General features: G+C 44.9%; 2 protein-coding genes and 1 non-coding gene across 7 annotated transcripts; 2 read left to right on the forward strand and 1 right to left on the reverse strand.

Moving 5' to 3' along the window:
• The first annotated feature begins 812 nt into the window (after positions 1-812).
• Positions 813-17,763, forward strand: Slc10a1 (solute carrier family 10 member 1). The gene is made up of 5 exons (XM_052739427.1): positions 813-1,168; positions 8,836-9,046; positions 11,264-11,442; positions 13,123-13,319; positions 16,119-17,763. The coding sequence occupies exons 1-5, from the start codon at positions 813-815 to the stop codon at positions 16,259-16,261; spliced, it is 1,086 nt and encodes a 361-aa protein (XP_052595387.1). The 3' UTR covers positions 16,262-17,763.
• On the forward strand, positions 7,414-7,520 carry LOC128111408 (U6 spliceosomal RNA). Its single transcript, XR_008218646.1, has one exon. It is a non-coding gene; the product is annotated as a U6 spliceosomal RNA (small nuclear RNA).
• Positions 17,764-19,649: 1,886 nt separating the features above from the next.
• Positions 19,650-24,608, reverse strand: Srsf5 (serine and arginine rich splicing factor 5). Of its 5 annotated transcripts, none has more exons than XM_052739429.1 (8): positions 24,467-24,607; positions 23,435-23,579; positions 22,796-22,866; positions 22,585-22,683; positions 22,322-22,391; positions 21,032-21,105; positions 20,549-20,659; positions 19,650-20,438 (listed from the first exon to the last, which is right to left on the reverse strand). In XM_052739429.1, exons 2-8 carry the CDS (start codon positions 23,558-23,560, stop codon positions 20,177-20,179), a joined length of 813 nt encoding a protein of 270 aa, XP_052595389.1. In that variant the 5' UTR covers positions 23,561-23,579; positions 24,467-24,607; the 3' UTR covers positions 19,650-20,176. The 5 variants fall into 5 exon arrangements, with proteins under 5 accessions (XP_052595389.1, XP_052595390.1, XP_052595388.1 ...); XM_052739430.1 differs by having other exon boundaries at positions 24,463-24,607; XM_052739428.1 differs by having other exon boundaries at positions 24,338-24,606.
• Positions 24,609-25,422: the final 814 nt, after the last annotated feature.

Consider the following 25,422-nt stretch of genomic DNA (forward strand, 5'->3'; position numbering starts at 1 on the left):
AGACTCTTACCTGCCTTTATTACCTTGCAGGAATTCAGGCCGGGTGACCTGGGTGGAGGGGAGGATTGTGATTGTTTGGGTATATAACTGTAAAGCTAGAGACTAAATGGTGAATTAAAGTGAATGGACTAAAGAGCTCGGTGTGCTGAGATTCTGATTTCCTGAAAATAGTCCTCACCGTTCGTAGTTCTGTCTCCTGAGCCTCTGGGATGTATAATATTAAGGCTGGTCCCTCTAAACATTATACAAGAGTCTCATAGGAGGAAAGCCATGGACACATCCTCTCCTGGAGACAGCAACACCACATGTCCCTATACTGTCCCTCTGCCCTCGGGGCTCTGCCTATGTGAGGGAACCACAGGTAACACAGTTCCTCTCACTTGGGGACAAATGGTGACTCACTGGGCATGGGGAGGGCACATTTCCAAGCAAACAGCCTGAGGCATCAGGGACTGAGCTGGAAGTGGGAGTTAAAGGGAAGAGGAAAAGGAAAAGGTTTAGACCTGGCTTGTTGCAGGTCCTGGGTGGGTCTTGGAAACGCTACAGAAGCATGCTGAACGGAGGGCAGAGGAAAGAATCAGCCCTGTGCTGCGTATGAGTGGCACCCAGCAGGCCCAGAGGTCAGGGAACCTGAGCAAAGTGGAGCCACAACCAGAGCAGTGGCCCTGCTGATTGCATAATCTATTATTTGTCCACAGCTACATTTTGTCCAGAAACCCTGGTCTGAAAGGGAACTAAAGAAAACATCCAGCAAGCACTGGGCAAGGAAGGCCAGCAGCAGAGAACAAGGGTAGTCCCTGCTGTGCCAGAGGATGGAGGTGCACAATGTATCAGCCCCCTTCAATTTCTCGCTGCCACCTGGCTTTGGCCGCCGCCCCACAGACAAGGCGCTGAGTGTCATCTTGGTGTTAATGCTGCTATTTGTCATGTTCTCACTGGGCTGCACCATGGAGTTCAGCAAGATCAAGGCTCACCTGTGGAAGCCCAAAGGGGTGGTCATCGCCATGTTGTCCCAGTATGGCATCATGCCCCTCACTGCCTTTGTCCTGGGCAAGGTCTTCAGGCTGAACACAGTTGAGGCACTGGCCATCCTCATCTGTGGCTGCTCTCCTGGAGGGAACCTGTCTAACCTCTTCACCTTGGCCATGAAGGGGGACATGAACCTCAGGTAAGATTGAGGGTTAGGAGGAAGTGGTGTGGGATGGAGTGCGGTGGAGACGTCATAATCTGGAGAAAGTCTGGGCTGGAGCCAGGAAAAGAGGGAGTAAGAATTAGATTAAGGTTGGCATTGATAGTCAAAGACTTATGCTGAGTTGGGGTAGGCTCTGGAGTCTCTTCGGTTCAAGTACCGAGTGAAAGGTGTCAAGCTGGTCCAGAGGTATCTTAGACACCCCTGAACTCACAGAAGTGTCTCAAGGATTGCTTTAAAGGAAGACAGATTTCAACCAGAGTCCCTGACAACTGAAGCCACCTGACTGTGGCATGGTGTTGGCTCTGAAGCTAAAAATCTAGAAGGGGCGTAATGGGTTCTGAACATCCCAGGGAGACCAAAGTGACTTGGGACCAAATGAGCATCTCAAATTCCCGCAGAGAAGAGACTCCACAGGCTCCCTCCCCCACCACCACCCCGGTATCTGGGCATCCGAGGTATGCTGAGACCCTTCACCCAGTTGTCAGATGTAGTGAGATTGCCATCTGAAGACACCTCAGGGAGAATTGAGGTCCCAGCACTTGCCCAGGTTAGGCTGGGCGCTACTCAGTCTGACAAGCAGAGAGAAAGCCAACAACAACAGCCTGAGTTCAGAGCATCCTGACCAGAAACCAGCAAGGTCCCTCTCCTGAACAGCCTGACTCCTCGGGCATGGTGAAGTTATCGGTCCTGCACACAGATGTGACCGTTGTGGTGAATGCCTCCCAGAGAAGGCCCTCTCAGCATGATTGGGCCGTCCACACCATGGCTGAACTCACTAGCAGAAGCAAAGCCTCAGGCTGAAGGCAGTCTCCTCTGGATCTGTCCTTAGTGGAGATGTTCGATGTCAGGTGAAGCAAGGAACCCAGAGCCTGTGTCCTTGGGTCCATGTGCATCCTATCTGGGACCGAACTTTACAAAGAAAACTAACCGAGAAGGCTCTCCTAGCGAGGCCAAGCGATACTAGTGCCCTTGGGGGGGGGGGGGACAAGGTTTGTCACACCTCATGTGTCCCAAGAAATCCAGGTTAAACCTCAGTTCTGATGCCGAAGGAATTCGAGTCACACTAGTCAGAGAAGGGGCACTCTGAGGGAATCTGTGTACCTGTGGAAGCAGCAGGACAGGAATGAGGTTGGGGACCATATGGAGGACCACAGGTGGCCGCTAACGAGGCCTCTCCAACATCAGCTGCTCTAGAACGTGGGTGGCCTCCCACTATACCCAGCCTGTGGTGAGATCAAGAACATGGCCCCTGAGCTCTGCTCCTTGCTCAGCCTCTGGCTCCAAGTTCCAGACTCCACCATGGGTGTTGATGTGGCCACCTTCTGTCAAAGTCCCCTCCTCCGAAGCTAACCTGCCCTCCTCATACACATTAACCATGCCTCGGACACCACTGGCCAAGTGTGAGTATCATCCTCCTGTCCTGCTAGACTTTGAATCCCAGTTGTCCTGAGAAGTTACTACATGCATTATAGCAGTGACAGTGATGGCAGGAACTAAACATTCTTTTCAACAAAGTCAAATTTTAAACTTATTTAGCTTTTTGTGTATATGGGTGTTTTGCCTGCATGTATGTCTCTGGGCACTACACGTGCACCTAGTGCCCACGGAGGTTAGAAGAGGGCACTGGATTCCCCTAGAACTGGAGTTACAGATGGTTATGAGCTGTCATGTGGGTGCTAGGAATCAAACCCAGATCGTCTGGAAGAGCAGCTAGTGCTCTTAACCACTGACCCATCTCACCAGCCCCCAACAAAGTCCCATTTTATTCTCTTAATACCCTTCTTGTCCACTGTATACATCCTGCACTGGTCCTTGTTTGGGTGGCTGGCATGGATGGGTATATACAGGGGGGAGTGCCGTAACTGACCACATTCACAGATGAGGAAACAGTCTGAGAGCTTAACACCTTTGGTCAGGGTCTGGCTGGCTGCAGAGCTGGTGTGTCTGCTCAGATGTTTTGCAAGCTAGCCTGTTCATTGGCAGACCGAATGGAGGCAGCCTGCCAGGCTCAAAGGCACTGGACCCTCTGATCAGACATGCATATTGTATAGGAGAGGAATCCACAGTCATCACAGTCTTCTGCTTTTCTTTTTTTAAGACACATTTATTTTTATTTTATATATGTGAGTGTTTTGCCTGCATGTATGCAGGGACACTGTGTGTATGTCCTGGTGTCCATGGAGGCCAGAAGACTGCCCTGGATCCCCTGAAACTGGAGCCATAGATGGTTGTGAGTCACTATGTGGGTGCTAGGAGTTGAACCCTGGTCCTCTGGAAGAGCAGCCAGTGCTTTTAACAGCTGAGCTATCTCTCCAGCCTCAAGATTTCTGCTTCTCAAGTGAAGATCGAACCTCCATTTTTAGGTGAAATCTCCAAAATTTCAAACATCATCAAGTCATCCAAACGTATCTAAAAGGCTGTGCAAGCCAAGCAATGTCTAAGGGTCAGATGTGGCTCCAAGGTCTACTTCGAGGCCTCCCCTTCAGCTCACCATGTCCCACTCAGAGTTAGAAGTAAACGGTGAGATTCCTATTATTCTGTTTTCCTCACGAGGAAACAGTCAAGAAACCTGCCAATGGTCTCCAAAGAGCTGAGCAAAAGTTGTGTCCAGAGCTGGCTCAGGGCCCTCTCCCATGGTTTTTCTGTCTTCCAAATGTATTAAGTCTGAGGGGGAACACCAGCCAGCCAGGCAGGGCAGGTCCTTCCTCAAAGACACCAAGGCAAGCGAAAACACCCAGAGGAAGCAAGCTTGTTAGGAACAGCCTTGACTGCTCTTGCTGCCATCCTCAAACTGTCCTGCTCCCTTTCTTCACCTGCTGGTCCCCAAACAGGCCAGAGTCAGTGGCTAGGGAGACAAAAGGCCTGGACACCACCCCAGGGTCCCTACAAGTTTCCCACGATGACACAGGAAGCCATTGGAATTCCTACACATTTCCCACTTCACCTTAGAGACCGGATGGTCACTTCACAGTGTCCTCAGGTTGTGCCTCTGATCTTTCTATTCCGTTCAAGTTTACAGGTTTAAAAAAAAGGGAAGGGAGAGGGCCTAAGCACTGCACTCATTCTCAAGCAAGAAGGGGCTGGGTGCAGTGGTGCATGTCTGTTAGCCCAGCTACCCGGGTGGCTGGGTGGCTGAGGTAGGAGAATGCTTGAGAGCCCATCTCAAAACAGAAGAACTTAGAAGTAAGCATGGTATGGTGGCACAGGCCCCTGGAAGGCGAAGGCAGAAGGCGTCAGGAGTTCAAGGTCACCCTCCACGACACATGGAGTTATAGGTTACATCAGATCCCTGTCTGAAAAAGGCAAAAACAAAAAAGAACATATATAGAAAGGAAGAATGAAAATACAAACATGCCATCCCATCATAACCAGAAACAAGGTCCACAATGTTGCCATGGTTCCAATCTTAGGAGCTAGAATCTGGAGGTCACCTCCCATCCAGGTCCTTTAGGGTAAACTGAGGATCACAACAGTCATAGATGCCAGCAGGTTGGGGATGGATACCTCTGACAGCCAGTCCCCAGTATCTGTGATTGTGGAGGAAAATTTCTGAGGTTCTGGGACCATGGCTCTACACATCTAACGGGACAAGGCACACAAAGTCCCAGAACACACTCTAGAACTCCTGACACAAAGCCAAAGTAAGCATGGTTTCTCTGGACATGAAGACAAACACACCATTTGTCAGTTCTACAAAGAGCCCAATAGCTTGCACAGAAAAACCCCCAAACACTTCTCAATCTCATTCCCTCTGCCACACCTCAGAGAGAGTATCTCCCAGGACTTGGCTCCAGCGACTCTAAGGATATATTTTTTAAACTTTTTCGTTTGTTATGGTTGTTGTTGTTGTTTTGTTTTAGGTTGTTTGTTTGTGATGGAGTCTCATGTAGCCCAGGCTGGTTTTGAACTCACTGTGTAGCCAAAGATGACCTTGAACTTCTGATCTTCCTGCCCCCGCCTGACTGCTGAGATTACAAGCTGCCACCATCATTCCTGGCTCTCTCGCTCTTTTTTTTTCCAATGTGTATGTGAGTGTGTCTATGTATGTGTGTGCCATGTGTGTGCATGTACCTGCTGAGGCCAGAAGAGGACATCAGAACTCCTGGAGCTGGAGTTACAGGAGGTTAAGCCAGCCATTGTGGGCACTGGGAAATGAACTTGGGTCATCTGGATGAACAGCAATCATTCTTCAGTGCTAAGCCATTTTTCCAGCCCCTGGTGCGCTCTCTCTCTCTCTCTCTCTCTCTCTCTCTCTCTCTCTCTCTCTCTCTCTCTCTCTCTCTCTCTCTCTCCATACACACCGAAGAGGGCATCAGATCCCACTACAGATGGTTGTGAGCCACCATGTGGTTGCTGGGAATTGAACTTCCACGTCTTTTTATTTGGAATCATCTGGCTTTGTCATTTTTGCCAACTGGTCATTGTGTAGCCAATCACATTTTCACCTGGACTTCACGGGAGGCCTAGCACCTTTTCATGGGTAAACTAGTCACTTGGATGTCCTCATCTGGAAATGGGATGAACTGTGTTTCTATGGGGTTGTTCTGAAAGAACTTTTTTATTGATTTGCAAAGTGATTTGAATGTATCTCTTCACAGTGTGGGACTTACATGTATGCATTGATAATGACGTCTTACACTTAGTGCTTCTAACTTAGTCAACTCTGTACTGTTTTGTCTTGACTAGTCAGAGGTCTAATAAATCCTTTACTGTCTACAAAGATATTTCCTATATTTCCTTTGAAAAACTTGAAAACATTTGCCTTTCACATGGAAATTTTTTTGTTTTGGTTTTGGTGTTTGTTTGTTTAGACAGGGTTTCTCTGTGTAGCTGTGGTTGTCCTAGAACTCACTTTGTAGACCAGACTGGCCTCACACTCAGAGATCAGCCTGCCTCTGCCTCCCAAGTGCTAGGATTAAAGGCGTGTGCCACCACCACCACCACCACCACCGCCACCACCCAGCTTCACATAGAAATCTTAAATCAACTTAGAACTTATTTTTATGAGTGATCTAATCTTACATTTTCCATATGAATAAATCTTAAGTACCATTCATTTTCTCCTCCAATACTATTTAGTATCACTTCTCTTATTAGTCAAAGATGATTGAGCATTTATCTGGACTCTTATCTCATTGGTCAATGTGGCTGTCTTTCTATCAGTACATGTTCATAATTACAGTGACTTTACAGGTCTTTCTATCTTCATGAAAATGTTAACAATTTTTCACCTTTCTACTCTTGCACTTGAATTTTAGGATCATCTTTCAAATCTACAAAATTCTTAGAATTTTGATTAACTTTGCATTGCATTGTGTGTGTGTACATGTTTTACCTGCATGTGTCTGTGAACCACATGTCTGCCTGATGTCCTCTTTACAGGGAGTCAGATCTCCTGGAACTGGAGTTACAGATGGTTGTGAGCTGCCATGTGGGTGCTGGGAATTGAACCCAGGTCCTCCAGAAGCTGCCAATGCTCTTATTCCCTGAGTCATCGCTCCCGCCCCAGCACTTACAAATTTTGCGACTGTTTTGGCTTATAGTTCCAGAGGGACAGTTCTGTCATAATGGGGACGACATGACAGTAGAGAAGGCCTGATGATAGGAGCAGGAAGTTGGATGATCACATCATCCGTATATAAAAAGTAGAAAAAGCAAACAGGAATTGGTGCCAGGCTAGAAAACCTCAAAGCCCACCACCAGTGACATACTTCCTCCACCAAATCACTCCCTCCTAAGGATCTATAACCTTCACTGATAGCACTGGGGACCAACTGGGGACCAAGTTTTCAACTACCTGAGCATAGAGGAGACATTTCTCACCCAAACCACCTCACTACCTTAATAATCTTGTCTTCTTCCCATTCTGCCATGAATATAGTATAGCTCTTATGGCTTCCTCCATACCCTTCTATGATATTTTATAATTTCTTCAGTAAAGACTTTGTCATCTCCTTGAAATTTATTTCTAAATATTTTATAATTTTGGTTACAAATGCCATCTTTAAAAAAATTCTTGAGGGGCTGGAGAGAAGGCTCAACAGCTAAGAGCACTGGCTGCTCTTCCAGAGGACCTGGGTTCAATTCCCAGCACCCGCATGGCAGCTCACAATTGTCTGTAGTTCCAAGTTCTGGGGGATCCGACACCCTCACATAGACATACATGCAGGCAAAACACCAATGCACATAAAACAAAAATAAAGAATTAAAAATTTTTTACAGTGCTCGCTTTGGCAGCACGTATACTAAAATTGGAACAATATAGAAAAGATTAGCGGGACCCCTGCACAAGGACGACACGCAAATTCGTGAAGCACTCCATATTTTTCAGCATATCTCCTAGTTCCAAATAAAATATTTTTAAAAATAAATTTAAAAAAAAATTTTTACAAAAAAACTAATTTTTTTCTGTTAGTAGCATATCTGATCTCAATTTATTATTTTACATTGCTCATGTGTTTCTAACCCTGTTCTTTTTAGTTATAATGGAAAATTTTCCTCTATGATCAGTCCTTAGCAAAATAAAAAAAATCAAGTTTATTTTCTCCTCTTCCTATCCACTATTTCTCTTGCTGTCTACTGCAATATATAAAAGAGGTGGTTACACAATGCTGTTTTATTCCTTTTATCGTAGGAAATCTTTTTAACTGTTTACCAGTTCAGTGACAAACTTAGTAGGTATCACTTTCAAAATTAAGACTTTCCATTGTTGTTGATACACTAAACATTTTTAACATTCAATCTTGAATTTTTCTGTGCCTGTCTTATTAGGGTTTCTCATATTGTGACATAACAACATGTCCAGCTGGGCGGCAATGGCACACGCCTTTATTCCCAGCACTCGGGAGGCAGAACCAGGCGGATCTCTGTGAGTTCAAGGCCAGCCTGGTCTACAGAGCGAGCTCCAGGACAGGCACCAAAACTACACAGAGAAACCCAGTCTCAAAAAACCAAAAAATAAAATAAAATGTCCAAAAGCAACTTGAGGAGTAGAGGGTTTATTTTACTTATACATCCTCATCACAGCCATTGTTGAAGGGAGTCAGGGCAGGAACCTGGAGGGCAGAACTGAAGCAGAGGCCACGGAGGGGTGCTGCTTACTCAGTTACTCCTCATGGCTTGTTCAATCTTACAGCCTCCAGGACCACCTGCCCAGGGGTGGTACACACAGTGAGGTGGGCCCTCCAACATTAATGAATCAAGAAAAGGTGATTTTCTTTAAACCGGAATGGCACTTTCTTCAATAAAGCATATGGGGTCTGAAGAAGCTGGGCAGGCCTGTGCTTGTATCTTCTATCAGCCACTTACTATGTGCAATTTGGAAGAAGTCAAAACTCCAATATTCACTCAGCATGTTTACTGCTCAAGAAAATGGCATAAGGTACTGGGCGGTGGTGGCGCACGCCTTTAATCTCAGCACTCGGGAGGCAGAGCCAGGCAGATCTCTGTGAGCTCGAGGCCAGCCTGATCTACAGAGCGAGATCCAGGACAGGCACCAAAATTGCAGAGAAATCCTGTCTTGAAACCCCCCGCCACCACCACCCAAAAAATGATATAAGGTATGTATGCAGCACATTGTCTGGTAACAGAAGGGACTCTAACATCTAATTGGCTTCTTTGTTCTTCCCTTATCTTCCACTCAGCATTGTGATGACCACCTGCTCCACCTTCACAGCCTTGGGCATGATGCCTCTCCTCTTGTACATCTACACCAGAGGGATCTATGATGGAGATCTTAAGGACAAGGTGCCCTATGGGGGCATTATGATATCACTGGTCATGGTTCTCATTCCTTGCAGCATAGGAATCTTCCTCAAGACCAAAAGGCCACAATATGTTCCCTACATCATCAAGGTAAGAACTCGGGGCCCTGCTTAAATAAAGCATGGTAACTGAGCAATTACCACCATAGGCTACTTAGGAGAGCTTCTCTTTGACTCACTGTCCCAGGGGTTCTAGTTGGATGCTGGATCACTTGGCAAGGGCAGTTGTCATAGCATGAACATGTGTTAGATCAGGTACTCACATTCCAAGACGGAGCAGAGAAGACAGCATAGGACCCCTTTAGCTTTCTCAAAACCATGCCCCCAATGCCCTAAGAACCTTCTGGTAGGCTCCACACCCTGAGGCCCACAGTACTTTAGTAGTATCACCCCAGGGATCTGCCTTTAACCTATAGACATGTGGGGAGGTGGGTAGAGATTACTCATTCAAACCACAGCAGGCTTCCCTTAAAAAGGTAAAATAGTCTATTCTTGGTGTATCTACTACTTAATGGGACTGTAATGTGAACAAATACTTTTGAAGAGCCAGGAGAAAAAGGGAACACAGAATACATACGTGTGTGTGTACGTGTGTACGTGTGTACGTGTGTGTGTGTGTATACACATACCACACCTTGTAGTGTAATTAAAATAAAATTAGGCTTATAATCCCTCTTTGATGCTTAAAGTTTCTGCCATACACTTTGAGGGCTGGCTGTTTCAGAGTTTATATTTGAAAAAGGTAAAATAACAAAAAAGAAATAAAGTCCAACAACAGCAGGCAAACAAGTCTGGTTAAGAGTCTGTAGGACTACTGAAGGCCAGGGGAGAGACCAATAGAGAACAGAGGGCGACAGGGCAAACCTGGCTGACTAGAAGAGACTAAGAGGAAGCAGGAACACTTCCAGCATTTCAAGGAGAGTTCACAGAAGTTTGAAGAAACACTGTGATGGCAGAGAAGGTACCATATCATTGCTTGCCCTTAGGAGAATGTGCAACCGGTCAAGTACTCATATTCCTCCAACTTTTTCATATTGGAGCTCAGCCCTTGTCAGCCTCCTGTACAGAGCAAGTTAGTTCTAGGTGGCCAGCCAGGACCACACAGTGAGACCCTGTCTCAAAAAAACAAGTAAACATCACACACAGGAATAAAATGGAAACCAGAGTCAAGTTGCAGCATAATCATTACGAAATAACTGATAACCAAGAATTTTTTGCTATATTATTTCTTTATTCAAAAGATGAAGAACAAAGACAAATTTACACTTTTTTTGTCATTTTGGAGCATGCTGTAAAGAGCATGGAAAAAAACTTAGATCCTTATGTTTCATAATGAAAACCCTAAGCGATCATTTCACCAGACCCTACCTACTAAATGTTCACAGTGGTGTATAGAAAATGCAACTGTAAAGTTAACTTTGAGGATAAACACATGCCATTGCCCCCAATACACATTTCTACCTCACTCTCCTAGAGGAGGGGACATGATGGATCTGCAGAGTTTATAATGCTATTACACATTTCTGGAACTTTCCCATCTAGTTTCCTAGTCACACAAGCAAGCTGTAGGGTTACACATCACTAGAGTTAAAAAGTAGGCTACCTGGTACAACCGTCTTGTGTATCAGCTTTGCTTCTAATGACTCTTGGCAATTTCCACAAGTCCAGTTCATCCTAGTTGTTCTCAACTTTCCTAATGCTGCAACCCTTTAAAACAGTCCCTTCATGTTGTGGTGACCCCCAACCATAGTTATTTTTATTGCTGGTCCATAACTAATTTTGCTACTATTATGAATCTTTGTTTTCTGATGGTCTTAGGCAACCCCTGTGAAAGGGTCATTTGACACCCCCCCCACAAAGAGGGTGTAACCCGTAAGTTGAGAACTGCTCTCCTAAAATAATGAAGTCCTTCCCTGTAATGGAGGCTGAGAAAAGCTCCAAAATATTTTTAGGGGCAGTCTTGTGCAAATGTTTACAGACTGAAAATGTCATTATTAAGTATCATGTTCATAGGACCAGGGAATCTCATCCCTTCACAGCTACAGCACATCACTGAAAATTTCACAGCAGTCTGGACTAGGTCAAAAGCAGCTGGCTATGCTTGGCTGATGTTCTAGTCATTAAAGTATTAGCCAAATGTAAGTTTTCTAGCTACTTATACAAGAAACCCAAAAAGATGGGATATACAGGCTTTTTGTATCTCCTTCCTGTTCTAATAAAAATGATCTCTGCTACCAAATACCTGTGTCTCCCCCATTGCTCTGGGCCCACTCCGACCCCTCTAATGGCCTCTTGTTCCCATGTCCAGGGAGGAATGATTACCACTTTCTTCCTCAGCGTGGCTGTCACGGTCCTCTCTGTCATCAATGTGGGCAATAGCATCATGTTCGCCATGACACCACCGTTACTGGCCACCTCCTCCCTGATGCCTTTCAGTGGCTTCCTGCTGGGCTATGTTCTCTCTGCTGTCTTCCAGCTCAATCCAAGGTAAGTCTCTTGGGTTCCATTTTCCTCAGGAGCTTTTTTTTTTTTCCCAAGACCCCGTTTCTCTGTGTAGCTTTAGAGCCTGTCCTGGAACTCACTTTATAGTAGACCAGGCTGGCCTCAAACTCAGAGATCTGCCTGCCTCTGCCTCCCGAGTGCTGGGATTAAAGGCGTGCGCCACCACCCGGCTAGCCTCAGCGCCTTTAAGGGCAGAATATTTCCTGGCACATAGTCAAAGGCACCAACTGAACAAGGACTTTGGGCAGTAAGAAGTTATGGGGGGTTGGGAGGGAGATTGCACTAATAACAAAGTCTGCCTTCTCCCAGTGTTGAGATCCCTCATCCCAGAGCTGCCTGGCAATTGGCGGCACTGGGGTAGCCTTAATGCCACTGCTAATACTCCTTGTCCACTCTCCTTGCTCTTCTGACAACAATGTAGGATGAAGTTATGCTATGTGGTACTCCAAGCTCAGGTCTTTAGCTACAGCACAACCCAACTCACAAATACAGTAAAAGAACAGTCAACTTCAGGGTCTGTGGGAACATCAGAGACCTGTTAGCCTAAATAGATAAAATACTTACGCGGGAGTCTATAGCACAGTGGTTCTTAACCTTCCTAATGCTGCAACACTTTAACACAGTTCCTTGTGGTGGTGACCGCAACCATAAAATTATTTCATTGCTACCTCCCAACTGTAATTTTGTTATTGTTATGAATCATAATGTAAATATGTGCTTTACAATGGTCTTAGGTAACCTGATAGTCATTCAACCCCCAAGTTGAGAACCACTGCATTAGTAGAATTTCCCGACACTCCAAGAGAAACTCATTTTTAAAACACACACAAAATCCACTATTACAGTCTTGTTGATAAAGATGAAATTACTGTGCATGTACCACACAAAATAAAAGGCTGCCATAACAATAGTGCTGCAGAACTAGTTCTGGGAGCTACAGATCACAATGGCCATAGCAGTACTCATAATATACTAAAGCTAGCAAATTATTTTAACACACTTTGGAACATGTATTCATTAAATATAAACATCTTGCTCGTCAATCCACAAAATGCAAAGCAAAATTAGGGGAAGTAAAGCTTTCAAAGATACATAGTGGGACTGACGTTTACTTTTGATGACAAGTTCCAGAGCTAAAGATATGTAAGCTACAAACAGGCACAAGATGAGGTCTGTGACATCTCAACCTCCTACTGTCCAGTCAAATGTGCAACTACATGCAACTCTGTTATTATGTGCAACTAACTTAACAAGCTGATGATACTGGCTCCCAGTTTTACTTATCTGCCAGTCACTTCCAAGTTTTAACTTAGCAATTCTATAAAAGAAGACCAGTCAAAATTTCCCAACATTTCAAAAGGCTTCCTTGGGGCCAGATGGATAGTTACATGCCTAGCACATACGAGGCCAAGTAGTCGGCAGCCTATGTATGCACGCACACACACAGCCTTTTATAAACTTTCTGTACTGTTTAGTCACCATCCTTCTCAGCGTTAGATTGGTGAGGAGTCAGGTTAACTTTTTCCAAACCCATGTGTACTTTAACTTCCTGTTTCCTCCCACTGTCCTGTGCTGGATGCTGTAGACCTAAAGTATCGGAAAGGGGAAGGGTAGGCATGGCAGCTGCCAACTGTCTTCTGTTAAGCACATTTCCCCACCACACAGGTGCAGGCGCACCATCAGCATGGAAACAGGATTCCAAAATGTTCAACTCTGTTCTACCATCCTCAACGTGACCTTCCCCCCTGAAGTCATTGGACCACTTTTCTTCTTTCCTCTTCTCTACATGATTTTCCAACTTGCAGAAGGAATTCTCTTCATTGTTATCTTCCGGTGCTATGAGAAAATCAAGCCTCCCAAGGGTAAGTACTGAATCATCTCCCCTTTGAGTACTGCCACATTAGACCTGAGCTTCCAACAAGAGGTTCCCAGCAGGGACCTGAAGCAGGGTAGCAAGAAAACTATGCAAGACTTTAAAGAGTGAAGGTCATTTCCATCGGTAGCACTGTCTTCAGTTGAGAAAATCAAGTTGTGGAGTTTCTCAAGGGACAGGCAATATGAGACCACTTTGTCTAAGCAAAGAACCTTCACTATGATAGGACACAACTACCTTGGACCTAAGATATTTCTAGGGTGTTTGGGAAGCTTCAGCATTCTTACAGTATTCCATTTTCTATAACCAGGTCAGAGTCCTATTACCCTAGTGCCCCCATAGGAAAAAAACACAAGACAGTCCTAATGCAACAGAATCCAAAGATTCTGGTTACAGTCATTCAATCACAGACTTCTTAAATACATAACTGGTATGATTTGTACTGATTACTCAAATCAGACATATTGTTTTTGAGACAGGGTTCCTCTATAGCCCTGGCTGTCCTGAACTTGCTTTGTAGACCAGGCTTGATTCCAACTGCCTCTGGATTAAAGGTGCTGGGATTAAAGGTGTGCTTCACCACCACCTGGCTAAGAGCATTTTTCTTAAAAAGTTCAGAGCAAGTTTATTATATTCAGAACTAATTGAACCTCAAAAAAGCCCAGAATCCCTCACTCAAAGTGCTTCTGAATGGTTGAGAGGCAGCCGAACAGTAAAGAGCACTTCCAGGGGCTGGAGTGATGATGGCTCATGGTTGCTCTTCCACAGGACTCACAGACAGCTCATACTACAGTCCTAGAGGATGCCCTCTTCTGGCCTCCATTGACACTGCATGCAGTGCAAAGACATGCAGAGAAATAACCCATATACATAAGAACAAATTGGTCTTAAAAGTTCATTTAGCCGGGCGGTGGTGGCACACGCCTTTAATCCCAGCACTTGGGAGGCAGAGTCAGGTGGATCTTTGTGATTTCGAGGCCAGCCTGGTCTACAAAGCGAGATCCAGGAAAGGCGCAAAGCTACATAGAGAAACCCTGTCTCGAAAAACCAAAAAAAAAAAAAAAAAAAAAAAAATTCGTTTAAATTGTGTGCATGTGTACATGCACATAGACACATGTAGTCATACAGCTTAGCAGTGAGCACCTGCTGAGTCCTCACCAGCCACCACAGTACTCTTGTTTTTGTGGTACTGAGTATTCAACTGAGTAGTTCATGTGTACAAAGTAAAAATTCTACCCTCGATCTTTGTTTTCTGTATGTAGCTCAGGATAGCCTCAAAGTGGAGATTCTCCAGCCTCCAAGTGGTCATCACATTACACATTATGTACCATGTCCAGGAGGTATCTTTCTAGTAGTGGGAAATCAAACTCAGGATGTGGCATGCTAGGAAAGCATTCTGCCACCGAGTTACATCCCTGAACTCTCATGAATGTCTCCGTAACAACAAAAAGCTCAACACTGCTTCGTAATATCTATTTCCCAACATCTTTTTTTCCTAACCACCCAGTTTATTCTGTTGCATCACATTTTCAGTAAAACCAAAGCTGAGATTCTTCCCAGACCCTAGGAACTGTGATTTGCACCTCAAGACAGATACAAAACTTTGCCTGGTGGAATTGACCATTACTATATTAGCAAACGCCAACTTTCCCTTTGCAATTTAGATGTAATCCTGGTTATCAAGAAGCCAAAAAGGAGAGCTGGTCACACTACAGAACCACTAGAACCTTTGGTTCAAAACTGGGAAAGAACCTAAGTCTGAGCCTCTCCTCTAAACAACCCTGTCACTTATTACCCAGTGGTAATAAGTGGGCAACACTTTCATAAACAGTGCAAGGGATGGCACTTCTAGAGCCAACAATTAGGTTCCAGGCTTAAAGGGCTGTGGTCCTAGAAGACCTGTGATAACCTTAAATGTGAGACTCTGGATTTTCCGTCAAGACCTTGAAAAGGCCGATTTTGAAGACCCCGGTACCAAAACTGAGTGAAAAGTTTGACCCATCTCTTCTACTGAAGTGGGAGAGCATGGGAGAGGGGACCTTCCTGACTCCTGTCTTCAAAGTTCCTCACCACTCCATAGGGGTTTAAAAAAAAAAAAAAGAAAAACCAACCGATTGAGGAAAGTAGGGGTTGGCAGTCTGAAACATCTGATCAGATTCCCCTAAAGCTTCTTCCTGCCTTCCCTTCCTTCAGAATCTGTCATTACTTACCTAAACCCACTTTTCTCTACTGCTTTATTGTATGAGATGTTACAGAGTGATGAAAAGTGTGCACAAAGTGCTAACACATTAGGGATCTCAAAGGAAAAACAAATCTTTCATTCTAAAAGGGATGAAATGGTAGATACAGAGCACCCTCTGGAGTTCCTGTATTTGGACAAGTTTTGTGTTTGTCTTAGTTACTTTTCTATTGCTGTGATGCTAGACACCAGACCAAGGCAACTGACAGAAGGGTTTATTGGGAGCTTACAGTTTCAAAGGGTTAGAGTTCACAATCTTTATGCAGGGAGCATGGCAGCAGGCATCACATTGGAGCAGTAACTGAGAGCTTACATCCTGACCCACAAACAAGCAGAGAAAGGCTAACTAGGAACGATGAGGCATGAAGGCTTCTGAAACCTCAACAACCCACCCCAAGTGACACACCCCCAACAAGGCCACCTCATCTAATCCTTCCCAAAGAGTTCCTCCAAGTGGAAACCACGCATTCAAATACAGGAGCCTATAGGGGCCATTCTCATTCAAACCACCACAGTATTACTCAGTCATTCTCTATTTTGACTTCACAGACAAAACGAAAGTCATCTACAAGGCTGCTTCAACTGAAGATGCTAGCCCAGCTCTGGAAAAAGGCACCCACAATGGGAATGTTCCTTCTACACAACCTAGCCCTTCCCCCAACGGACTGGATTCTGGTCAGGTGAAAAATTAGAAGCAACAAGAAAGAACACCAATCTTGCCTGAATGTTTGTATAACACTTCCAGCAAATCACTTTCCAGCAAAACCTAAGCTAGAGGAGCAATCTACCCAGGAACCCTCACCCATCCCCAACATGGAATTTGCTATTTGTTCAAAAACTAAGAACTGGGCAAAGTGGTTCATGTCTATAATCCCAATGCTCAGAAACTCAAAGTCAACCTTAAGGTACAAAGCAAGACTGTCAAACCAAAAATACCCTTCAGTGGCTATGAACACTTATGAAGGCTGCACTCACCCCCGACCACACACACAGCAGTATCTGATGAGCATTAATGTCACTATTTCTAAACTTACCAGTAGGTAGGTGTTCATGAAACATCCACAACTTGTTTCAAGTAACTCAAAAGGAAATAAACTGTAATACTAATTGTTCTAATTTATGAAAAGTCCAATCTTAATTCTTTTTCCCTTTGACACATGACTTGTGTTCAAGTTCAAATCAATACCAAGTACACAAGTGTCTGGGCAGTGGTGGCACACACTTTAATCCCAGCACTCAGGAGGCAGACCTGTGAGTCCCAGGCCAGCCTGGTCTACAAAGAGTGTTCAAGACAGCCAGAGCTGTTACACATAGAAACCCTGTCTCATAAACAAAAACAAAATGCACAAAAGCAATTAAACAGGACAAAATTGCCATCCATTACCACCATGAAAGGGTTTCAAATATCAGAAGCAAGAGAAATTCTTACTTAAAAAGCTAAGAAACAAGCCAGCACAATTACACTTGATGCCCATTCTATCAATTTACCTGCGAGTGCCATTAGGCACTCTAAAAACTTTAGAGGAAGTACTATACAGAAAAATATTTGAACCTTCGTATTTCCTCTATACCTAAACATTTTGCACTTTTTACTCAGATGCCCAAAAACACTGAAAGATGAACAAACTACCCAATGCATACAGTCGAACATGGTTAGCTACTTTCTATTTTATTATGTATACAGTGTTTTGTCTGCACGTATCCCTGCAGGCCAGAAGAGGGCGCCAGATCTCACTACAGATGGTTGGGAGCCACCATGTGGTTGCTGGAAATTGAACTCAGGACCTTTGGAAGAATAAGCAGTGCTCTTAACCTCTAAGCCACCTCTCCAGCCCGACTACATTTTTATTTACTAGTGATCAAGTACAACTGAGGCCATATTAAGGGCACCTCTTTGGCAAAGTGGCAATACTAACAAGTATTCCCAGGACCAGAACAAGACCGACTATTTGGGTTCATCTTTACCATGTTTTTATTAAATTTAAAAAAAAAAAAAAAAAAGCATGGTGGCATACCCTTCGAAGCACACACTCACATGCCTGCTAAAGCAGCAGGTGGTTTGCCTCAGGTTTGAGGTCAGCCTGAGCTACACAGTACCTAGCAAGCCCAAGTTTTCAACCAAAAAAAAAAAGTTTAGGTATGTTAGGGCAGTCTAACACCAGCAATTTGGGGGAGGGCATAAAAGAATGACAAATTAAGGATATTAGCTACACAGTAAGTTGAAAGCCAGCCTAGGATATAAGCCAGTATCAACTCACCACAAAATACCATTTCTTAATTTGGAGGTTCATCTGTTCAATGACTTCTCTAACATCCAGCTACCACTGTGCAAGATGTGATTAACTAATGTAAAAATCTAGCATTCAGGAAAGGCTGAACTGGGACTTCAAACTATCCTTAGAAGTAGATGAGGCCGGGACGGTGGTGGCGCACACCTTTAATCCCAGCACTCGGAAGGCAGAGCCAGGCAGATCTGAGTTCGAGGCCAACCTGGGCTACAGTGAGTTCCAGGAAAGGCGCAAAGCTACACAGAGAAGCTACACAAAGAAACCGTCTTGAAAAACCAAAAAAAATAAATAAAAAATAGGTAGATGAAAGGAAACAACTACTCGTCTTGAGACTTCTAAGACTGTGTGGCACACAAATTTTAAGTACAGTACTCAAGAGTCAGTGGCAGGTGCATCTGAGTTAGGCCAGCACATAGCAAGCCCCAAACCAGCCAGGCCCAGACACAGTAAAGCTTTATCTCAAAACAATCTCACTGCCTAACTTCTCAAATCTCAGGTCTTAGCGTTCACTTCACCCTGATGCAGTTCTTAGGAAAGAGAAGGCTAGATTCTGTCAGTGTTATGGCAACAGTTCCCTAAGTAAACAAGCACACCACTAGTCCTACATCTAGCCTGTTGTAAGGATCGGCTGTCTCATTCTCTTACTGGAACTAGCAAGTAACTAGCCTTCCTAACAAGGCTTATCTTTTCCCAAACCTAGTCCCAAATGCCTGCCCTCACTCCCAAACTCGCACTTTGCAGAAGCAAACAAGCTCATTTTTTCTACTTCTATTCTATATGGCAGGAATGAGTATGCTTGTCTAGTCCTGAGGTATCAAAAGATCTAGAAATGCTGGATCCTAACAGTTGACCCCTTAACTTGTCCTTTGAAAAGCCCTATATTTCCTAAGTGGTAATGCAGTTTTGAGGATTCACTCAACATCAAGCACTCAGGTTCTGCTGTCAAATACTTACCAAGCTAGCATCTGGCAACTAGGCTTTCATCAAGAAGAAAAACTCACAGGGCAGCTCTCACTCTCACAGGGATAGACCTAAATGACTACCTATTAAAACTGGGCTAGAGCGGGGCGGTGGTGGCGCACGCCTTTAATCCCAGCACTCGGGAGGCAGAGCCAGGCGGATCTCTGTGAGTTCGAGGCCAGCCTGGGCTACCAAGTGAGTTCCAGGAAAGGCACAAAGCTACAGAGAAACCCTGTCTCGAAAAACAAAAACAAAAACAAAACAAAACAAAAAAAAAAACTGGGCTAGAGAATGGGTGACTAATTCCAGTAATTGGAAACAGAGGCTAGCCTGATCTACAAAAAGCAAGTTCCAGGACAGCCAAGGCTACATAAGAGTAACCTGTCTCGAAAATCTAATACATGCATATAGTTTTGTCTCTCAGAACTAAGCCCAGCACATGAAAATCCCTTAAAGCTCAATCACTGAGAAATTACACTATGGCCAACCATCCCAACTGTGTTACATCTGTCAAGAAGCCAAGACAACATCTGCACTGGATCTTAGTGTTTATCAAAGCACTGCCCTTTCTGCTCTTAGGGTAAGTAACCTGATGGCAATACAAGTCAGGTGGCAATAGGAAAGCATGGAAGAACAGAAATAAGGTTAACTGCCATTCAACTTAGTTTTCAACTTAGCCCCTCTTTCACTAACTTCAAACAGCAAAATAAACTCGCAAGCCCATACCACACTACTTCAGGGTTTTACATGTGTAGTTTTAACTTAGGATACACCGAATGGGATAGAACAATAAACCATACAGGACTTCTTGAGAGAAAAAGACCAAAAGCAGTTGTATAATACTTGATATATTTTATTATCAATAACAAACAGCTGCTTTAACGTCTGTCTACAGCTGCTAATGGGTGAGAAGACACCCTGACCCTAACAAGGAAAACTCATATTAAGCCTTTATATACAAGCAAATTAGAGCTCTTTTAAAGTGTCCAAAGCTATTAGTTTAATTGAGTAATTAAACTAATCAAGTTAACATATCTGAACAATGAACTAAAATGTTCAAAAGTTTTTCTAGTACAAAAAATTAAATGCTTTAGTTATAAAAGAGCTCTGTCAATATACACAAACTATATACTTCAGACAGTCACAAAAGTGTGAGCAGAAGGCTTATCAAAAGACATTTAATACAATTAGTTTTCAACATCCCCTTGGTGGTCCACATCTACAAAGAAATCCAGCCCAACCCCCTCCAAACCCACCCCCACAGAAAAGCACATACTTACCAGAATTTTTAGCAAGTATGGTTTGGGAATTTGTTTTGTTTTTTTAAAAAAAAGGCCCCCAGGGCAAGTTATTTACAGTTTAATTGCCACTGTCAACTGATCTGGACCTGGACCGAGATCGGGACCTCTGGCGATCCACAGATGCTGGAGACTTAGATCTACTTGAAGAACCACGTTTCTGGCTCTTCTCAGGCACAGGAGATCTACTACCAGAACGGGACTTGCTCCGGCTCCGGCTCCTGCTCCTTGAGCGGCTGTAAGACTTGCTCCTACGGGAACGAGATCGGCTCCGGGACCTAGAGGAACTCCTGGTCCGAGATCGTGACCTGCTTCTTGACCTGCTAAGAAAAATGGGGAGGAAAGAGAGAAGACAAGACAATCAAGCTGTATGACAAAGCTCTAAATGTCAGTTAAGTAAAACTTTTGGTTTAAAAATATTAATAAAGAATACCTGTGCCTTTTGCTTCCTTCAATTAATTTGATTTTTCTCCCATTAATTTCCTTTCCAGAAAGCTTTTCAATAGCATTCTTTAAGTCACCATAAGAGGCAAACTCAACTACCCTAAAATGGGAGAGAAAAAAAAATTCCTTTAAAGCCTATGTATCCAACAGCCTTGTAGACTGTCTACACAGATCAAGACAACCAAAGTCCATTCCCTGCTTGCCCATTATTGCTGATATACACTGCACAGCTCGGTTCTGAGGCAGACAACTGTTTCTGGGGTGTCTTCCTATGTATTGTCAAATGTGCAGCAGTATGCCAAATCCCTACTAAATGGCAGTATCAACAATCCCTTGTTATAAAACCTGTCCCCCAAAACTGCCAAATGCAAAACTACCACAATCAAGCATGTACATGAATATTTTGGATCTTAGCAATGCCACAATGAAATTGCCAAAGTAAGCAAAAGGCTCAACTCCAGTGCATACTCACCCTTCATTTAGTTTAGGCCGATGTGCATCCGCAAATGTTACTTCCCCAGCTTGTCTCATGAAATCTTTGAGATCCTTAACACAAGACAATTATGTTAAGGAGAGAAAGGGCAAAGTGACAGACAAACAACCACATGGTATAAAAACAAGACTACTGAAAGAGAAGTTGTTAGATAAAGTACAAACATGGCGTATACCACACTTGTATTCTATCAGAGTTCAAAAATTATGCCAGGGCACGAAATAAGCAAATAGCATATTGCTTTTAAGCAAAATGCTAGAGGAAAATTCCAATTTTTAACATTATAGTATTAGTTTAACTGAGCTCAATACAAAAGGGGGGAAAAACAAACAAAAAAACAAAACAAACAACAAAAAAAAAAACCAAAAAGGAACAGTACATATTTTAAAGACTAAAGTAGTTTTATATTAAAAAAAAAAACATTTACAAGACACCAGTTATTTTGTGCCCCATATGTCATTAAAAAAATTTACTTTACCTTTATTAACATTTCCCTAGGCTAGTCAAGCAGCAAACCATTAAGCGGTCGGAGAAACCTTCATGACATAGGCCCGACTGGCTCTTCGCCACCCACTTGAAGGATACTACCCAATCGATGGAAGCCTTTAATCGCACAGCCCTCCCTATTAGCAGACTACTGGCGATGCAGACATGTTTTACTCTTGTGCAGTTACCAAGGACCACTTTACTGCGATCAGGATTCCAACGACCAACTAATTGCGTATCTTTCAACTCTTTCGACCAGGACCTCTTATTCGGAAGCGTTACAGGAAGACAGCTCTCAACTTAGGGATCAGATCACGTTATCAACGTTCTGGGATCGCTGCAACCCGGCACTTCAAGTAAGTGCACCGATTACGTCTAGACCGGCAAACACAGATCTAGAGGTGGCCAACTGATCACTGTAGGAGCTGACTGGCAAAGTCAACCAGGCCCAACCAAGAGTGACCAAGACAACGATTAGGATAACCCACAGGCACTCCTCGTCATAAGGCCAACGACACAGATAGGCTGGCAAATAAAGGGTTTAATATTTGGTTAAAATTGATTTTTAAAAACATTGAAAAAAAATAACCTCAAAACAATTACATTTGATCACTAATATTAAAATCTGAAACATCCCCCAGTTACATTTAATTAAAGTATAAAAGTATAGTTCAATTAAATCCATTAATTTAAGATAAAAGTTTTAATATTAATAAAATATTAACTACCCATTAACATTTTAAATGCCACATTAAAATAACTCAAAATTGTATTTCAACAAACCTGCCAGCTGACTCTTGAGGATAAATTCTCAACTATAAGTCGATTTTCTGTTCTTACAGGTGGAGCATTTCTGAGGAAGAAAATAAGCAGTGTCAGATGCTATGTACCATGAAGCATTTTACTGCCGAGGTGAAGCAACCAGTGATTCAAGCACCTCTATCAAGTGTCTGGGTTCTCAGTATGTGAACTAACATGTCTCAGAATAATATGCTGCTAATGGTTCCTCTATCCTAAACACCAGAGGCCATTTGCCCACCACATACCGTCTATCATTTCGTGGTCTTCGACTACTAAAACGGTCAGAATACCGTCCTCTTCCTCGCCCACCTCGAGACCGAGCACGAGCATGTTCAATTGTAACTCTATGAAGAGATAGATGTAAAATGCTGATTACATGCTTATACCACACACGTAAACACTCCACAGTTTGCTCTATTATCCTGGATAAACCACCTGTAAACTGATCCTACCTACCTTTCACTGCAAAGTTCTTTTCCATCAAGTTCATAAACAGCATCATCTGCATCCCTTGGGTCCTCAAATTCCTAAAATTGACATTACAGTAAAGAGCTTTTTTGGACATGTATTCTACACAGCATTAAAATCATGAAAAGTGTTAAATGAAATATACCTTAAACTCAAATACATATAAACCTAACCAAGGGGTGACTGGGAATAGGTTCCAGCCAGCAATTACTTTTAATCCTTTCTTAATAGAGCTCACTGACTCAAGGCTGCATTTTTCTGGAAAGAATTTACACATGAACTCAATCAGCTTAAAATCATTGCTCATCACAAATGCTCTACCTGCTTTGTGTGTGTGTATGTGTATGTGTGTGTGGTTTTGAGACAAGGTTTCTCTGTGTATTTTTGGAGCCTGTCCGGGATCTCCCTCTGTAGCCCAGGCTGGCCTCAACTCGAGATCCGCCTGGCTCTGCCTCCCAGTGCTGGAATTAAAGGTGTGCACCTCCACCTCCACCACCACCACCACCACCACCACCACCCGGGTCTACCTATTTTTTTGGTGTTTTGTTTTGTTTTTCCGAGGCAGGGTTTCTCTGTGTAGCCCTGGCTATCCTCAACCCACTTCTTGACAGAGTTCGAAATACTTACCACAAACCCAAAACCTCTTTTCAGATCAATATCTCTGATCCGTCCATAACCCTTGAAGAATCTTTCCACATCTTTCTCCCTCGCTGCTGGATTTAGTCTCCCGATGAACACTCGACAGCCACTCATGATGCCCGGCTAGTGTTTCCTGTTTAAGACAAGTCAATCAATGGAGACAAGATCAATGAACCGCACAGGGCAACGAGACATACAGAGCCTAAAAACGTTTACCAACTACTATAACCACAGTGCCGGGGCCCCTCACAGCCAAAACTCAAATTGAAACTCAACTCTTCAAACGACCCTCTCTCTGTTCCCAGGTTCCACACCACGGCCGACCGCAACGCCCGGTGGCCGCCTTTCCAGACTGCGCAGGCGCGCTCCGTCCCCCGGCTCCCGGGCCCCCTCCCGTCTGCCGCAGTTAGGAAACGCCGAGAACTGCGGGCGAAGCCGGCCCCGCCCTCCGCCGGGCCTCGTCCAATAGCGGCCGGCCGCGCGCGCGCGGGCGTCGCGGCCTCCCCGAGCGTCACAAGCCGGAATCTCGCGACGCCACAGCCGAGCTTGCGCAGTCGGGCCACGGGCGCGTTCGCTGCACAAAATGGCGGCGGCCGAGTCTGCGGCGGGGGAGGAGCGAGCCGGCCGAACTCAGGTTCCCCAGGCCCCGGGGCGAGCCCCCGGGCCCTGATCGCCGCGCCTGCCGGCCGGGAGGTAACCCCTGACGGCCCCGGGGGCAAGGCCGGCTCGCGGCGTACGAGGCCGGATAAGAGCACCCAAGGGTGGCGGGGAGAAGCGCGCCGCTTCCCCCTACTCACGCCGTCCCTCCCCCGCCCCCCCCCCCACGCCCGCCCTTCCGCCTTGTGTCCCCCTCAAGCAACACCAAAAGGGAGACGGTGCCCCAGCGCCCACCTCAATCAACTTGCGCTCTCTAGACGCCGTCCTCCGCAAAGAGCGAAGCCCCGGCCACTCGCGACCCGAGCGGCCATGAAGAAGCCTCGATCCGAGAAGCCTTGCCCTCAAAGCGAGCCACTCACCTACCGGACACGGTCTTTGGCGGCTGAGACCCGGGGAGGTCCGTAGTCTGCGACGGAGCTGTCTGCCTCCCTACAGACCCCGACCTCAACTCGTCTACGTCTCGCCACAACTGACGCACTTAGCAGCTCGGGCGTTGCACAAAATGGAAGGGACGTGCCGACGTCACTTCCAGGGCGGCTCCAGACGCTCGGGGGCCGCCCGGTTGGAGCCAAGAACGGAAGTTTCCGCAGAGCCGGAAGTCCCAAGGGGGCGGGGTTTCCTTTCGAGGACCCACCCCCTCTACCCCCAACCCCCCGAGACGACTCCGGCCGGTGGTCTGTGGGGGGGACGGGGGGACGATGGTTGGCAGCGTTCGCTCGGTCATACGTCTTTGGATACAAAAAGATGTATCCAAAGCTTTTCCTAGCTACCTCGAAGGTTACCAGGTTAAAAGAAACTCAGGCTTTACAAGAACACCCGGTTTGTTTGGTTTTAATTGTATACACTTTTAAAAAATTCATTTATGCCAGGCAGTGGTGGCGCACCCCTTTAATCCCAGCACTCGGGAGGCAGAGGCAGGCGGATCTCTGTGAGATCGAGGCCAGCCTGGGCTACAGAGCAAGATCCAGGACAGGCTCCAAAAGCTACCCAGGGAAACCCTGTCTCGAAAAGAAAAAAAAAAAAAAATTTCATTTACACACTGTCTCATTAAGCAGCCCTGGCTAACCGTGAACTCAACTGCGGTCCACCCGTCCCTGCCTTCAGTGTGTTAGAGTTCTGACCTACCAGACCTGCAAATTGTTCTTAGCAAGAGTGTTCCTTGAGGCTCAAGTGAATTCCTCTTTGAGTGCTGGGGCTTTTGTTTGGCTAAGTCTAAGGAGCGGAATTGTGTTCTGTTAATGGAGGGATTTTACATGATGAAATAGTGAAATTGAGACTGTGGGTAGAAACGCTCCTATAGTGAAGTCATAGTGCCCCTC

Source organism: Peromyscus californicus, unplaced genomic scaffold, assembly GCF_007827085.1.
Source record: "Peromyscus californicus insignis strain IS unplaced genomic scaffold, ASM782708v3 Scaffold_15__1_contigs__length_86483966, whole genome shotgun sequence".
Taxonomy (NCBI): domain Eukaryota; kingdom Metazoa; phylum Chordata; class Mammalia; order Rodentia; family Cricetidae; genus Peromyscus; species Peromyscus californicus.